Here is an 18,498-nt window from a genome sequence, read left to right as displayed (position 1 = left end):
AAGTAGATGCGGCTGTTGGACCGCATCGACAAGTACCTGTTGGGCAATTCATAGATGTTTTAGTGAGTGTGTAAGGAAGAACCATGGAGTTTATATGCAGCTCTGCGCTTATTGTGTCATTGACTATTGTTATTAAAACAAGAACAGTTGAAAACGTACTCATGTAGACTCATGACGCAACCTTGTTAGAGGCAAGACTCATTTTATCATTCATGTTAAGTGAGGTCATGGTATCTAACTTAATTTGTTGGAAATGTCATGTGGCTAGGGCCTCCCATTGGGGAGCCCATTTGCCTGATGCAAGTCTTTTGAGTTGATGCCATTTCGGCGACTTGCGTGTTAATGGGGATGAAATGATGGTAAGGACAACACAGCACCCAGTCCCTGAGCGGAGAAAGTCTCTGATCCAGCCGGGAATTGAACCGGGGACTCAATTTTGTCTAATGTCCAACTGTAGAGAGACTTGCAGGAAGTTACATATTCATGTGGAAAGTGAGATTTTCATTGTGTATGGAGGTCAGATACATTGTTAGTTTACAAAAGTAAGGTTCGGCTGCAAATTCCAAGTAAGTCATCTCATAAAGAAGTGGAAGGTGGTTTGGGGGAATAAGCTGATATAGCCCACATCCACACTCACACTTTAAGTCATCACAACAAGTTAGAATGTTGTGACTTATGTGAAAGGACCAAGAAAACAGGAATTTTAAGTAAAAAACAAGAAAGAAGCTGTTATGTGTTGCCGTAGCAACCAAACATAATAAGACAACAAAATTGCTCCGAGAAAATGGAATATATTCAAGTATTCAATAGAGCAAAATTTAAATGGAAAAACATTGAAGGAATGAAAAATTCATGATGATAAAAATAGTAAAGAAGATTTTGACATATTTGTTTAAGAAGAAGTATGTATAGAATGCTTCAGCTAAGAAGATCCAGTGCGGGGAGTATACAGCTCTCACACACATCACAGTGACACAGATGTGGAAACCAACATACATCCAACACAGCCGACACTAGCTGTTGTTCACCAGTGCGGACCTGTCTCCACATCTGCTCACCTACACAATGAGAATTCTGTGCCGGGTGAGCATGAAACAAAACTTCGTTACTTTAGTATGAAGTGGTACAAAATACTGTTGAGTGAACTGTTATTGTGTAATTATAATATTTAAAGTTAGTTTTAAATGCTTACAAGATCTAACGCATATAAAAGTATGGGAAATATACAACAGGTTGGGGAAACTCAAGACCCAGCTATGGCCATGAAGATTAGCAAAGAAATGCCTGATTGGGCTGAGTTGATAAATTTAATCAAAGCTCAGAGTCTTCAGTTAAACTTATTAAGCTCTCAATTAAATACCCAGAGTGAAGCTTTAAATGCTCAGAGTGCGACTCTAAGTAAGGAACTAGACTTGGTAAATTCTCAATTAAATACTTAAATGACAAATTTAGGTTTCTTAAATGCCAAAGTCGACTCTCAAAGCAAGGAATTTAGTAATCTATGTGAAGTCATGGGTGCTTTGAAGACTGAGTTCAACGCCATAAGTAATAAAGTAGAGAATTTAAAAGTAGATTTAAAGAACGATTTGACAAGTTCTTTGACCATTCATATAAATCATACGGTTACTGACCTTAGTCAGAAGCAGAATGATACTTTTCGAGATTCATCAATAATGTTAGAACTTGACATTGAGAACAAGTGTAATAATATAGAATCAGACTTATTGAAAAGTTAGGATCTTTTGAAAACATGTACAATATTAAATATAATGATGTAAGACTGGAAATGAATACCTTGAAAGAGAGTGTAGCTATGCATAATGAATTAATGCCAATATTCAATCGCAAATTACAGGTGTCAATACATGGGTAGATAATGTAGAAAGGAATTTCAAAGAGAAAATAGCTAACTCTCATATTATAAATGTAATTAGTTTGGAGGAACAATTTGAAGATATTATAGATTGAAAGGTTACCGAGAGAATAACATCTGGGAACATATCGCCTATTCCTTCTTCTGTACTTAATGATACCAGGAAGGGTATGGATGAGAGAAATTAATCTTGTCCAAGACAAAATAGAAAAAAGGGTAACTTCACCTAATGTTGTGTTAACTACTGAAGCAGTGACTCATTTGCAATGGGGAGCAAATTCTGGGTTATCTAGACAATTCCCTAAATTTAAGTCGGAAATAGATGTACATCCAACCCATTTCTTGAAAGGATTTAACCAAGGTTCACCAAACAATTGGGAAGATGCCAAGGAGATCAAATTTGCTGTGGGGTATCTTCTAGGATGGGGAACAGTAAATATTGAGAATTTTTCCTCTTGGGAAGACTTTCAAAAGAAATCCAAAGAGAAGTACTGGTCTGCCAGTGCTTAAGAAAAGTTAATATCTCATCTATGGGACCCAACATATTATAACAATACTTGAGGTACTATAGGAAATATTTTGACTGGCATGTAACACAAGCAAAAAATAGGGGAAATACAATGCAAATGATGTAAAATTGTATATCCCCCAGGGACGTTAATGTTCTGAGTTAATGGGCGTAGTAATGACCGTCGGATCCTTAGTTGTTTTTGTGTTTCTTCCAAACTAGTTTTCTTGCACCAAATTCCTTTAAAATCTTAAACTATTCTGTCATCTATCCCCCAGCGACGTTAACATTATGAGTTAAAGGCTGCAGTAACGACTGTCACATCCCAAGTTGTTTTCAGTGTTTATTTCAAATAGTTTCCTGGACTGAATTCCTTTAAAATATAGAACTATTCTGTAATCTTATTGCTTAGGAAACCGGGTATGACTGTAAAATAGAGAATGACTTAAGAGAATCACAGAAAAAAGTGATATCTAAATGAAATAAACTAAATAGAGTATTGTACTTGTGGAAAATATAATAAGATGTGACTAGGTGAACAACTGTTATACCACATTTTATAGATTTTCTATTTTGTATCAAGTATTTTATACCTTTTATGTGATGTGACATAGATGGGAGGGCTTGTATAAATTTTGAAAGGGGTGTATTGTAGATGAAAGCATGATTTACAAGAACAAATAAATCATGATTGACACAAACCACACATCACACCTTTCAAACAACCCTCACAAACAGGTGTGCCTGATTTTTCATCATTTGCCGTTTCCATAGGGTTGCTAGTATTTCCTTTGTGGACCTCAAATGGTGAAGATGGGACAAGTCCATCCTGTGGGAGACGATTTAACATCAAACCTCCTCCAGCATCTCACTCAAGTACCTGAGGGGTATGGATCCTAGGGAAGGGGAGTGGGAATGGTATCTTCAGGGCTATCTTCTTTCACTTCTTATATCCTAGCATCAGTATCTATTTTTTCCTTTCTTACTTCTCATTTGAGGACCTGTCTGTTTTATCCCTCTTTCCATATTCACAAACTTCTATCGCTGAAGTCCTTCCTTATTTCAGTGGTTACTAAAAACCTAAATCTTGTCTTTAGATAAGAAGGCTGAAGAATCAGACAACAAGAACACACATCTACATTTACACAAATATACACTTCTACACAAACATTAAATCACATAAGAGGAAGCCTGTCATGATGTGAGAACTGCCAGGCATTGTTCGGAAAATGTGTTTACATACGGAAATATATGTACATATATAGGAAGCTATGACAGTTCTACATCGAATATACATAAGAAGAAGTGCACATACATAATGAACAACTAAAGTAGTAATGCGTAATCGATAAATAAGAAGCATGAGCAAAGAAAGAAAACGAAAGTAGGAGTAGAATTAGTCATGTTGACCATTAAAAAACATCAGTGTAATAAGTACTCTAATGAATTGAAGGATAGTGGTATGTAAATAGTATTTGTAGACATAGTATCTTTTGAAAATGTAGAAGTTGGTAAGTAGAGGAGGACTCTAGAGGGTAAATGATATATTAAAGAATGTATGCCAAGTTTAAGATTGATTTATATCTTTGCCAGAAGATACTTAATTATGGTATACATAGAAATGTATGCTAGAGCAATGAACCATGCGGCCTACTCAGAAAGGATAAGGGGGGTGTAACCGGCATTCACTAAGTGTAAAGGGCAGGCGTACCTATGTGGAGATAGGATGATCTGTGGCCTAAAAAATAGGCATGTTTTGTAAGGGGCATACCTACCAGAATGGAAAGATATGGATGTTTTATAAGGGGCATACCTACCAGAATGGAAAGAGAAAGTGCTCTCATAAGGTCAACCCACAAGCAAGGAATAGGTGCTGATCCTAGAAGAAGGGAACAGTATCGTGACAAAAGTCACAAATTTTATAGGGATTATTCTGGGGATTGTGAATTTTTTGAATGACTAGTATTATTATTTTTGTCTTGTTGCAACCCTTGTTCACAGTACGAGCAGCCCTTAGCGGCTCACCATCTCACAACTATTCATGACGTCGCCTTTCCGGCTTAGATCTTTTCTAATATGTGACTTGTAAGTACTGCATCTTTTCCAGTCAGTACAAACTTTAATTTTATTAATGTATTATATACCTAATATGTTTTAGAACAGTTAGTCTAATTCTGAAGACGATGCTCATAGTAGTGTCGAAACCTGGTCAATTTTGACTTAATATTTGTGACCGAGGGCTTATTTGTTCTAATAGTATTATTATGTTTTGTAGAACTAAATGAGAGTCAAAAGAACACTTTCATTTCATCCAGAGTTCCACCAAGCTATAAATAATAAAATAGTACATACTAGGAAATAGGTAGTACAAAAGATAAGAATAGAAAATAGATTACTCATGTGTCGAAAACAACTGAAGTTTATGATTGAAAAAAAGAAAAAAGGAAATACAGAAAAGAAAAAGAGTTCTCACAATTCCTAAATATTAATAAAGCTGACTAAAACCATGAGTAAATGCTCATGTCTTAATGGGACAAAGTAAAATAAGAAAAGAGTAGAGAAACAGTAAGCGAAAGATTGTTCAAGAGAGGACAGAGAATTGTTATGGAAAGGAAAGATATGTGTATAAAAATATGTAAGAAATGTGTACTGTTAAGGTATGAAATGTTATTATTAGTGATATTATTTGCATAATGATTATGTATAAAATATCGCATGTTTGATCTGATTTGGGGGGGGGGGATATGTAGTGATTCGAGAATTTCTGTGTAAATTCTAGAACTACTCAGCCTTCTACCATCTTGAACACATGATATTCTGGATATGAGTGTGGGATGGTAGAATCTTACCTACTGCGCATCATATGTTTGTTTGTGCAGGTTTAAAATCAGTCGCGGGAAGAAAGTAGACACGGCAGTCAGACGGCACCAACAAGTACCTGTCGGGCAGTCCATAGATGTTTTAGTGGGCGTGTAAGGAAGAACCATGGAGTTTACATGCAGCTCTTTGCTTATTGTGTCATTGACTATTGTTATTAAAACAAGAACAGTTGAAAAAGTGCTCTTGTAGACTCTTGACGCAACCTTGTTAGAGACAAGACTCATTTTATGATTCATGTTAAGAAAGGTCATGGTACCAAACCAACTTTCTTTTTACTGTAACTCAATTTGTTTCTAACATCTGACTGTACATGAGACTTGCAGGAAGTTACATATTCATGTGGAAAGTGAGACTTTTATTGTGTGTGGAGATCAAATACATCGTTAGTTGACGAAAAGTGAAGTTTATGTGTCCACTTATTTCATAAGTAGAGAGAGTCTAAAAATTCCTGTACATGGTGTTATTTGATGGAGGAGAAGTCAAGAGGGTTTCCAGCAGCCAGCTATTCAGTAAAGAAGAGTGGCTGCAAATTCCAAGTAAGTCATCTCAGAAAGAAGTGGGAGGTGGTTTGGGGAATAAGCCGATGTAACTCACATCCACACTCTCACTTTAAGTCGTCAGAATGTTAGAATATTTAATTAGGAAATCTAGCCCAATAGTGTTGTGATAGCTTATGCCCACATTATGGGAAACTTCCATGCAAATGCAGAAGTCTCTCTGCCCCCTCCCACTCAGAAACCCAACAATGACAAACAGAATGAGTGAATACTACTCCCACCTACACCACCTTGCCTACAACATTGTGGGTTCTCTCCACACCCCTCCCACTCAGAAACCCAACAATGACAAAAAATGAAATATTTGAATACTACCCACACCTACACCACTTCTCCTACAACATTGTGGATTAAAATTTATTGCATCAAATATATACTGAAATGCCACAGATACATGTGGCCTTGTATCCAATGAAAACTTGCACAATCTTTTTTTTACATAGCCAGTTGGACAAAAATTGTCAACTGATTCTGCGCAATGGTATCCCATGCTCACATTTATGGAGAACAAGCACAGTTGTCACATCACTCTATGTTCCATTTAATGTAAGGATGCAATTTTTACCTTGAGACCATCTTCTTTGTGTCTGCAGAGATTTATGATTGGAGTGTCCCATCTGCTTATATATTTGACATTGCTGCTTCTTACAGTACCACTGAATGAGACCCATGACAGCCACATCAATACCATATGACCTCCACACTGAAAACTACTTTTCTCTCTTGCTTGGTCACCATATTAGTCTCGGCCAAAGCTGCCACTGTTGCTAGTGCTTTGTTCATGGTTTTTTGCAATTCTGTGTGCACTTTATGCAGTATTTCAGGCAGAAGACCCCACAAAAATTCATGAAGCACTCATTGCCCTGCTTCCTATAAAATAGCTTTGTTGTCACTTTTGTCATCAGTCAACTCATCCGTATTAATATTGATTGTCCTGACATGATCTACAAAGTTTTCTACTTAATCCCCTTTTGTTTCTGAACTTTGGCATTCAGCTCTTCTCAATAATAAATGGGGGTATTTTCCTTTCTGTAATGCTCTACTAACTCCATCTGTAAGTCCTTGAAGGACTGAGCACCCCATAACTTCCAATTACACGTCACTTAAGCCCTAGTATCTACTGCTAATTTTAACTGAGACACATTTAACAACTGCTCATCATTCCACACTTCCTAACTTCACAGCTGTGTGCAAATTATCAAAGTAAACAAAAATTTCTTCCCCAGATCTACCAGAAAATAGGGCTACCAATGAGGCAGTACTAGTATCAAGTACAAGTGGAGGCACACTAGGAGTTGACCATTCCCTTCTTTTATCCCTTAAACACTCTACTTCTCTACCCAACTCCACATTATCAGCTGATTTACAAAATTCTTAATTTCTTTCTTGACATTTTTTCATTGACAGACTGTTTGCTTATCTACTATCTCCATAAGCACATGATACATCCCAACAGAAAAGAAAGAAAGGGGAAAAGAACCATATAGGCTCAAAACACATGTTGACAGTACTTGCTTGCATTCCTGCACTTGACACCACTGCTGCTGAAATCACTGCAATTTTTGCTCTACATTGATCAACCAATCAATCTCCAACAGATCTTCTTCTGGCATCAAATGTAGTTGGTGTATAAGTGAATGGAATGGGAAAGTGGCTCACCACTAGAGGTGGATGGAAGTGTAGATGATGAAGACAGCCAAATTTTACCAAGTTCTTCATTGTTGACAATCAGAAACATAGTGCGATGCATGTGTAATAAGCAACAGCAGATCACGAATGCTGAACCTTAGACCCAGGTTCACCAGTGTGGATGCATTCTTGTAATTGTTTGTCAAAGAGGCAGCTAGTAGTGACCTTGCTACCTGTGCATTCAAGTGACAACTGTTGCTTAGACAGGATGGCATGACACCATCCAGGCATCGGGTGGCCCAACTGAAGTGGATGATAGTGTTGACCAGGATGAAGAATGCTGGACCAATGGCTGGAGAACAGTGACTGGTGTCAGCAGACCACTGTAGCAATATGCAGGATGTATCTCAGTTCATACCATGGATCATGAGGTGGCATCGGATGAACGTCATAAAACCTGTGACAGTGACTGTCACAGGTAGGCATCAATGCATAGCCCTGCTATTCTGATGACTTGCTCAGGTGGCCCAGCTTTGTAACACCAAAGTGGAACTGTTGATGCAGAAGACAACTACTACTGCATATGTCAGTGTTGAATGAAACTCCCTAATGGCTGGTCATTGCCTAGAAAACTGAGTCACTACTGAGAATGCTGTCAGTATGGTGAAATTCTGCATCAGCTGGCAGTGACTCATAGCCATCTTCTTCTTAGGCTTCAATAGGCCTAACCACACATCCAACAAAATTAATAATAATAATAATAATAATAAATACCACAGGAAGCTATTGTTACATGGTATTCATTGTGTGGTGGAAACATTAAAATTACATGCCAAATTGAGGTCATTATCAAGGCTAGCGGGGATGTTTCATGGTATTAACATGTTGTCTCCTAGAGGTGATGAGCCTCTTGTGTGATAGTCAAGAGCTATATGTCATTTACTATTTGGACATGAAGAAGAAAACCACACACTGCATTCAAAATCTAATACTACTTTCCAGGTGTATTGATCAACTTCTGTTTATGAACATGCCAAGCCAGATTCCTTTATGAATCTTTACATAAACAGTTAATTATCTTATCATTATCTTATTTTGACAATGTTGTGAAAAGGAGAGATTACTACTCACCATATAGCACAGCTGTTGAGTTGCAGATAGGAACAACAAAAAGACTATTAAAGATGTAAGCTTTCAGCCACAAGGCCTTCTTCTGAAATAGAAAACACGCACACATTCTGTTGTGACAGTGCCACGGCATTTAACAGTGCCGCCACGTCAGTACGCGCAAACAGCGATAGAGGCGCTCCGCAACTCGGCTGAGCGTGGGAGCGCCACCTAGCTACGAACGGCGCCGGATGCATGTCACAGCATGGCAGTCGAATGACCGATACGGAATTGGTAGCATGTAACTAGCTATTGTTTCTACATTTGTGTATCCACGCAATTTATTAGTGATTAAAGGTTATAACACTTTTTGGCGACGAGGTCGGATATTTTTGTTCCTGCGTTGTGGATTTGTGTGTTTGTGTCGGGGCAGACATGGAACAGCTTATGCAAGCGCTCATTGAACAACAAACACAGCTGACAGCTGCTATTCAGGCGTTGTTGACGTCGCTTACTCATCATCTGTCTTCCTCTTCTCCGCCTCCATTCCCTCCTTACGCTCACAGCGAAAACAGCAACCACAGAAGCAGGTTCGTTCCGCACTTCCTTCTTGTCCACGTTGTTTCGTACAGCATGACAGGGCCACGTGTCCAAAACGTTGGGCCACGTGTAATTCATGTAGGGAAAAAGGTCACATTGCTTCTGTGTGTCAGTCCCCTAAAGTTCCTGTCAACGAGGACGAGGCATCAGACATGGATGTTAACTGTGTGCTTTCTCAAACAAATAAGTTGTTTGTTACTGTTCCTGTTGTGGATAAAGACATTCGCATGCAAGTGGACACTGGCTCTGCAGTAACTCTAATTAATTCTCGCACGTATCTGGAGTTGGGCTCCCCTCCCTTGTCTCCAGTTACACGAAATCTGAGAACTTATAATAAACAGAAAATTCCTATCGTTGGCCAGTTTGATGCTTCCACTGCCTACAAGTCTGTTGTTAGGCCCCTCACATTTTATGTGGTGGATCATGCGGGCACTGAAAACCTGTTCGGTTATGATGCTTCCCAGTTGTTCAGGTTCTCCATTGATGATGATGTGCACCTCATATCTGAGGATATTCCGTATCAACAGCTGGATGGATTGTGTTCTGAATTCTCGTCCGTGTTCTCTGCTGGTCTGGGTCGTGCCAAGGATTTTGAAGCCCACATTACTCTTAAACCTACAGCTCGCCCTAAGTTTTTCCGGGCACGCCCTATTCCAGTGGCGTTGCGTGCACCTGTCAAGGCTGAGATAGACACGGACAATGGACCTCAGTTCTCTTTGCAGGCCTTCCGTGATTTTTGTACTGGACACGGGATTCATCATGTTACAGCACCGCCCTTCCATCTGCAATCGAATGGGGAGGTCGAGCGCCTTGTCCGCACTTTCAAAAGCCAGATAAAAAAATTCCTTAGTGATTTTTCCACAGATGACTCTCTGTTACATTTTCTGAGTTCTTATCGCTTCACGCTTCTGGGTGATCGCAGCCCTGCTGAACTCTTGCATGGCCGCCAACCGCGCACTCTACTGCACCTGCTTCACCCTGTCAGGCCTTGTACTGTGTCCCCTTGTGCGGGAAAATACTCGGTGGGCGCCGACGTGTGGGCACGAGGGTATTGATCTCGCCCTAAATGGATTCCAGGGGTGGTCAAGGCTCTTCGCGGCTGCCAGCTTTGTGAAATACGTACGGACAACGGCATGGTTGTTCGCCATTATGACCAGATGCACCCACAAGTGGTGGCCATGCCAGTGCCACAGCCCCTTCCTTCGCCTCCACCAGCCCGAGAAGCCAGTCCTGTCACTGCTAACGATCTCCCGTGCGTGTTGCTGCAGCCGACGTTGCTACCACTTCTGAGTACGCCAGAACCGGCCCCAGTCGCGACGCCGCCTTCTCCGGGACCCATCTCGCTGGAGCACACCCCCAGGTCCATGACACCTATGGATGCTGCTCTGGAGTTTTCACACATCATCTCGTCCAGGAGGCACATTCCACGCACGAGCTTCCATCCTGGACATTTTCGACCGTACTCTCGTGTTTCTCCGCTGGATCTTCTCGGGGCCTCCCCAGGAGGCCATGGATGTCTCAGCACTGTCCATGTCTCCCAGGAAGTGAGTGTTTTTTTTTTTCAAGGGGGGAAAAGTGTTGTGACAGTGCCACGACATTTAACAGTGCCGACACGTCAGTACGCGCAAACGGTGATAGAGGCGCTCTGCAATTCGGCTGAGCGCGGGAGCGCCACCTAGCTACGAACGGCGCCGGCCGCATGTCACGGCATGGCAGTCAAATGACCGATACGGAATTGGTAGCATGTAACCAGCTATTGTTTCTACATTTGTATATCCACGCAATTTATTAGTGATTAAAGGTTATAACACATTCACAAAAATGCAGCTAACACACACATGACCTCTGTCTCTGGCTCCAGCACTCAGAGACAATGGCAATGTGTGTGTGGGCTGCATTTTTATGAGTATGTGTGTGTATGTTGTCTTTTTGTTGTGCCTCTCTGTGACTCAATATCTCTACTATTTGGTGAGTATCAGTCTATCCTTTTCATAATAATGATATTACGTCATCCTAAATTTTCCATTATCTTAATTTATATGTGTCTTATCTATATAAATATTATGGAGATTTGATGTAGATATTTTTACAATATTCTGTGAGTAAAATAATTTGTGAGTCTATGTCCTAAAATATAAAAGTTAGTCTTGGAACAAATCTTTTATCTGGTATTATTTTCTTTCACAGATACAGGTTGTCATGAAACAGGGAATGGTAGAAATTCCTACAACAGGTTCACTCTCTGACTTTGATGATGCTATACTGATAAACAGAACAGATGTTGAGAATATTAACGCCCTGATCCTTGTAAGTACATCATTTATTAAAATTGAGTTATGCAGGTGCTGTTTGTTTATCACTAAATGCTTAACTGATGATGTGGATAATTCTCACTTCTCACTCTTCTAGCAACAATCCTGTCTAAGGATTTCTGTAATTGAATGTGATTTTTAAAACATGGAAACTACTGTTTCTCAACACTCCATCCTCCCCTCTCTCTGCTAGATTCATATGCAGGTAGTTTCATGTATGATACAAGCCTGTCTCTGGCTTTGAGTTGGGAAAAATGCAATCATAGGTGACTAATTACCATGCAATGCTGTAATACATTGTTCAGTTAGTACAGCAAATGACACATTTGTCTTAAGCAAAATAACAAGCTAGACAGGTTATAAGTGCCCTCAGAAATAAGTCACAGAAAATTATTTCAGTATTTTACACTGCAGGCTGGTGTGTCAAAAACATCTGCTCATGGAGATGAGCACAAACATAGACCGAAACCCTACAAAGTGATGATAGTGCAATGACTGGTCAACTGCGACACTGTGTTTTGACATCTTTAGCAAATAAAATTATACATTAATTAGTGGTAACACCAAGACAGGCTATGAAGTGGAATGATCACCTATAATCTTAGGAAAGTAAAGCAAATGGAAGACATTAGATTTATTGAAAGGGTTTGGAAAAATGCAAGGCACCTGTAAGAAAATTGCATACATAATGCTAGTGTGATGAATTCTAGAATACTACACAAGCATTTGTTATTCTAATCCTGTTGGTATGAAAACAGACATCAAAGAATTTCAGAGATGCACTGCTAAGACCATAGCAGCTAAGAACAGATGTATATATGTGTAACAGAAATGCTCAGAGCTATTAAATGAATATCTTTGCAAGAAGCACAATGTAATTCTTGTAAAACTGTGTTGGGTAAATTTAGCAAACCTGTATTCAAAGGAGAGTGTGCAGCCATTATGCTGCCACCATCACATATCATATGTAGGGGTCATGAGACTAAGATAAGAGAGATTAGGACAAATACAGAATCTTAGACACTATCTCATCAAAAGTATCCAAACATCTCTATGTAATCTAAAACTGATGACTGAATGTGATGAGAGGCAGATCTTCCAGTATAAAAGGAGGTGGGGAGTATTGTGTTGTCAGCAGAGAAGCAGTAACAACAGACGGGGTCGGTCAGGAGAGCTCGTGACTTCGAATATTGACTAGTCACTGGATATCACCTGAGTAACAAAGCCATCTTGGACGTTTCAGAGCTTACAAAGTTGGCAAAGTCAATTGCTGGTAATGTGCTTATGAAGTGGAAACAGGAAGGAACAATTATACCTAAACTAAGACCAGATAGATCTCATGTACTGGTGGACAGGGACAACTGAGCATTGCGGAGTGTGGTCTTAAAAAATCACTTGAAATCAACAGAAGGGATCACTCATACACTCCAGAGTGCTACTGGTAGTCCAGCATGCACAATGAGTGTGTGTAAGGAGTTAAAAAGAATGGAGTACAATGGTCAAACTACTCCTCACAAGCCACACATTTCTGAAGTCAGTGGTAAGTGACACTTGACTGTTGAGCATTGTAGAGGGTGGTTGTATCACATAAATCAGTGGGAGCAGTTACTGATCCATTTCAAAGTGGTGCTGGCCATTCAGTTTGTACAGTGACTGCGTGTATGGAGTTAAAAAGAATGGGCTGCAGTGGCCGAGCAACTCATCATAAGCCACACATTTCTGCAGTCAGTGGTAAGTGACACTTTTGGTGGCCTAAAGAGCTACACCATTGTGCAGTGGATGACTGGCAGTGAGTCATTTGGAGGTATGAATCATTTTGTACCTGGCGGTAACCAAATGGAAGGGTTTGTGTTTGGCAATTGCCTGGAAAAAGTTAACTTCCATCATGTGTAGTGAAGTGCAGAGCAGTATAGGAGTGTTCTCCATGGTTAGGTGTGGCCTCCTCATTGCACTTAAGAAAATACTAAGTGTGGGAGAATGTGAATACATCTTGCAGTACTGTGTGAAGCTGAAGCTGAGGAATGGTTAGGAAATGATGATTTTTATTAGCAAGACAGTATGTCCTGTTACAAAGCAGCATCTGCGACAAAATATTTTGTAGACAATATAACATTCCTGAAATTGACTGGCCTGCCTATATTCCCAAACTGAACCCAATGTAACACCTTTAGAATGATGTAGAACATTAAGTTCGCTCAGGCCCCTGTGTCCGGCATTGTTACATACCCTGGTTTCAGCTCTTGAAGAAGAATGGGCTGATATTCCCTCCCAGATGTTAAGACACCTTATTAAAAGTGTCCCCAGCAGAGTTCAAGCTGTCACAAAGATAAAGGATAGACATAACACATATCAATGTCCACTACACATTGTAGATATTTGTGATCAGAAAGCATATATGTAATTTGTCCCTTGCTCAGAATAGGAAAGAAAGCATATAGTATTAGTATGATGTACCCTCTGCCAAACACTATACAGTGTCTTGCAGAAATTATATGTAGATGTATTTTCTGCAATTAGGTATTGCCGTCTATGTATGATGGAGAAGTTTATCCTGAAATGTGTTGTCCAATTAGAGCAATTATTATACCTGTCTTTTTCCACTAAATCATAACTTCTGAAAGATATGTGGACAATATAGCACAACCTTTTGGACAAATAATCATCAGAATATAATAATTTCATAAAGAACAATCCCAGAGTACACACCATCAATACGTCCATTATAGCCCTGTGAGGTTTAGTTTCTATCTGTCCAGCCACACATGTTAATGTGACAAAACCCATGTCATGAATAAGGATAAATGGACACAGACAATGTGGACTAGGAACATACATCAACCTGTTGCAGAAGGCACTTTGCAACATAATAGTCTTGGTTTCGGAATCTGTTTTACTACAAATACTATTGAGATTCTCTTTCATGATAACTGTTCCTTAAAACATGAAAGCAGTTGGGAACTTCCATTGCTAACTATGGTGATTCTCACCAAGTTATTTAGTATTTTTCTTCTTTTCTATTTTTATTGTTTATTTCCATGTCAATCTTTATCATTTCATTTGTTTTTCTGTGATGTTATGATGTTTCTCTCTCACCAAATCCAATCTGTTAGGCTCATTTGGCTTTGACTTACTTGCTACTGCTCATGCCTTTTTTAATTTCTTGGGTTTTATATTTTTCCCAATAACAATAATCTATTTTATCCTCTCATTTTGTCACCAAGTCAGGTAGCACTGGACTCATGTTCAGAAGCATGAACATTCAAGTCTGCATCTGGCCATCCAGATTTAGTTTTTCCATGATTTCCCTAAATCATTACAATCAAATAACTGAATGGTTCCTTTGAAAAGAGGAGAGATGATATCCTTCCCCATCCATTCATAATCTGAGCCTGTGCTCTGTCCTTAATGACCTCACTGTTGACAGGATGATAAACTCTAATCTTCCTTTCTTCCTTTTTTTCATTCTACCTGCTTAGTATCCTGTGACTGAGGAATCTGGATGACTTTCCCTTCATGCTTAAACCTTATGAGTATCTTTCCTTCTACCACTCCATCTTTTCAGCTGGAGAAAAGACACTCTGGTTCCAAAAACCAGCAAGGAATCTGGATGACTTTCCCTTCATGCTTCAACCTTATGAGTATCTTTCCTTCTACCATTCCATCTTTTCAGCTGGAGAAAAGACACTCTGGTTCCAAAAACCAGCATTTTCATATCTTCTGACCCACAAACATCACATTGTGAAGGTGCTTTTACTGTTGTTGTTGTTGTGGTCTTCAGTCCTGAGACTGGTTTGATGCAGCTCTCCATGCTACTCTATCCTGTGCAAGCTTTTTCATCTCCCAGTACCTACTGCAACCTACATCCTTCTGAATCTGCTTAGTGTACTCATCTCTTGGTGTCCCTCTACGATTTTTACCCTCCACGCTGCCCTCCAATACTAAATTGGTGATCCGTTGATGCCTCAGAACATGTCCTACCAACCGATCCCTTCTTCTGGTCAAATTGTGCCACAAACGTCTCTTCTCCCCAATCCTATTCAGTACTTCCTCATTAGTTATGTGATCTACCCATCTAATCTTCAGCATTCTTCTGTAGCACCACATTTCGAAAGCTTCTATTCTCTTCTTGTCCAAACTATTTATCGTCCATGTTTCACTTCCATACATGGCTACACTCCATACGAATACTTTCAGAAATGACTTCCTGACACTTAAATCTATACTCGATGTTAACAAATTTCTCTTCTTCTCTTCTTTTACTACCATATCTAAAAGTAATCCTCAGGTTGCTTTTCTGTAAATGTGGAAAGTCGTATGAAGTAAAATCCCAGTACAGGCTTACTTTTAAAGAAGCTACAATAATTTCTTTACATAGTAATTTACAAATAAAGCATATTACATATTAATTAAAACAAATAGGTCTTACATTGATTTTATGCTTTAGTAAATATTAAATCATAAATGATTGTTTATTTAATTTACAATATTGTTTATTTATTTATTCAACCATTTGATTTATTTCAATAGATATGTGCTGTGTCATTACATATAGGCCTTGATATTTTGATTATAAAATGCCAATTATGTTGAGTATTCTACAGTTTACTGTATTTACAGCACAAATTACAATATTATATATTACAGTTTATGACTAATTCTCTCATGTGTAAATTTACATATAAAGCAGAATTTTGTAACGGAAGTATTTAAGACAGCTATTGTGAAACATCATAAGTAAAGGAACAATGTTCACGATACATAAATAAATGTAAACATCTGAAGATGTGCTGAACATAAATAAATAAGCACTCAAAAATGCATATTATGAAGTATAATATTTTGGTGTGGTGTGTCAAAAATGGGGTGTCATTCATATTAGTGCATTACCTCATTAAACATTAATGTCAAGAACTTTATAGTCTTTATTTTATGCACTAGCAGTGCTGTTGTCACATCACTTGGTGAGGTGGCCTGCAAGCTCAAGTATGTGAAACAGGTCCAAGGATCATCAAAGTGCCTGGTTTACACGTTCGTATCAGAAGTGGACAGAAAAATAGAAACATGTGGCAGGAAATGTGTTCTGAGGGAGCTACACCCACTTAAAGGGGAAAGTAAAAGACCCTTGATGGTGTAGGTTTCAATGATTGAAAGCATACATGAATTGAAATGAGTGTATGGCATTGTTGGCTGGGAGGCCCGATTCGGGAAAGTTCGGCTGCCAAGTGCAAGTTTTATTTCAGACGATGCCACATTTGGGCAATGTGCATGCCAGTGATGAGGATGAAATGATTATGAGGACAACATAACACCCAGTCCACGAGCAGAGAAAATTCCCCAACCCGACTGGGAATCGAACCCGAGCCTGCTACATGGGAGGCAAGCATGTAACCTCCCAGCTAAGCAGGTGACATGAGGATACACCACACAAGTGGTAATGTTCTGTTTGTATTAGTGTTTTAGCAGCACACTCACGAGGTCAGTGATGTTGCCAATGATAGCGATGTGCTCACACATCATTATTTCAGGGCATCAGATTCACTGGCCAACATAGTCGTTACACATCGACAGGCAAATGGTAACGGGTGGACAACAGCATGACTGTTCTGGGAAAAGTATTCTCGCTGACAACAACCACACCATAAACTGCTTGCACTGATGTTTTATCATTTGTGCAAGACAGCCTCATTTACAAAGAGAGTAACAAAGAAAGAAGGGTGTGCCCATTACATTTACAGGCCTTGGAGGAAAAAGTGTTGAACACTGTAGAATAATATGCCAGTAATAGCACCAGACAGGTGGCCCACCAGCATGGGGTAAGCCAGAGGACCATGTGGTTATTGTCCATGACAACTGCCACTGTCTATATCACTTACAATGTGTGGAGGTCTTATCACTATGGCCATTGCTCTTGTATTACAGATTTGTTGCTGGTTCATAATTCAGACCATCATGGTGCTGGTATTTCTGTCATCCATTCTATTATTGATGAGGCTACCTATACACCTTCACAAACTCATCTTCTTCCTATGGAGAATCTCTATGGTATGATGGCAGTAAAGCAACAGCATCACTGCGGCCCCAATGTGTGGGTGAAGATCATTCATGACTGCCTTGTAGGACAAGTTGTCCTTCTACAATGCCTCACAGGAGAGGCATTTCTTCACTTCCTGCTTTTTGCTGGCAGGTATGATATGAGGATAATGTGACTACTACATGATGCTGATCCAGCTCATTTCTGCATTTCCACAGTGAGGTACCTTGACAACATCTATCTATCTATCCTGACTATCCTCATCCATGGATGGGAAGAAGTTTTCCAGCTATGTGGCCTGTCCAGTTGCTAGGTCTTAACCATTCAGATGTGGCCTGCCCAGTTGCTAGGTCTTAACCCTTCATACAGACAGACCTGTGGCAATACCTGAATGAAGATGTGTAAGTGGACCCTTTCTCAGACATGCAGATGCCATCCTCATATATGCTGACATTCATGTTGCCTGTGATAACATTCAGTTGCAGGATAGCATATTTGAACTTGTGTATCAGTCACTGCTGCATCATGTTCACATGTGTTGAGAACTGTGGTAGTCACTCCAAACACCTTGTCTAGTGGTGGTCTCATCACAGCATGTCATGCATAGCATCTTACTGCACAGTCATGACGACTTAATAAATACCCTGTAGCACAGACGTCCTGCATTTCCAGCCAGCAAGCCCACATGACCTTGTGAGGTAACGGGCGAGCTGTGGCCCCCTGAAAATATTCTAAGTTCAGAGTTGGCATGGCCGCACGGGCCGCTTGGCAAGCCAGGGCTTGTCAGCAACCACGTGGTGCCAAAAGTTAGCCGGAGCAAGAGGGGTAGCCTGAGCACATGGTCCAGGCTGACCGCGTGGCTGGGAATTCCATGTTCATGCTGTGACGAGGACTGTGCTTTGTGTCAATGAGGATGTGTATTCCAGGAGTGCCAAAGATGGCGGACTTTGTGAAAACATAATGGCAGACATTTCACAATTCATGTAGAAATTAATAGTAGC

General features: G+C 39.8%; 1 protein-coding gene across 1 annotated transcript in view; it reads left to right on the top strand.

Moving 5' to 3' along the window:
- The window catches only part of LOC124593850 (cilia- and flagella-associated protein 43), a 219,326-nt gene that overhangs the window by 148,149 nt on the left and 52,679 nt on the right, over positions 1-18,498 (top strand). The window contains exon 12 of the mRNA XM_047132200.1: positions 11,342-11,461. Coding sequence (XP_046988156.1) covers positions 11,342-11,461 — 120 coding nt within the window. The remainder of the gene's footprint in view (positions 1-11,341; positions 11,462-18,498) is intronic.

The sequence above is a fragment of the Schistocerca americana genome, chromosome 1 (genome assembly GCF_021461395.2).
Source record: "Schistocerca americana isolate TAMUIC-IGC-003095 chromosome 1, iqSchAmer2.1, whole genome shotgun sequence".
In the NCBI taxonomy this organism is placed as follows: domain Eukaryota; kingdom Metazoa; phylum Arthropoda; class Insecta; order Orthoptera; family Acrididae; genus Schistocerca; species Schistocerca americana.
Note: the sequence above shows the minus strand (reverse complement) of the source record. Positions and strands in the feature narration are given on the sequence as shown.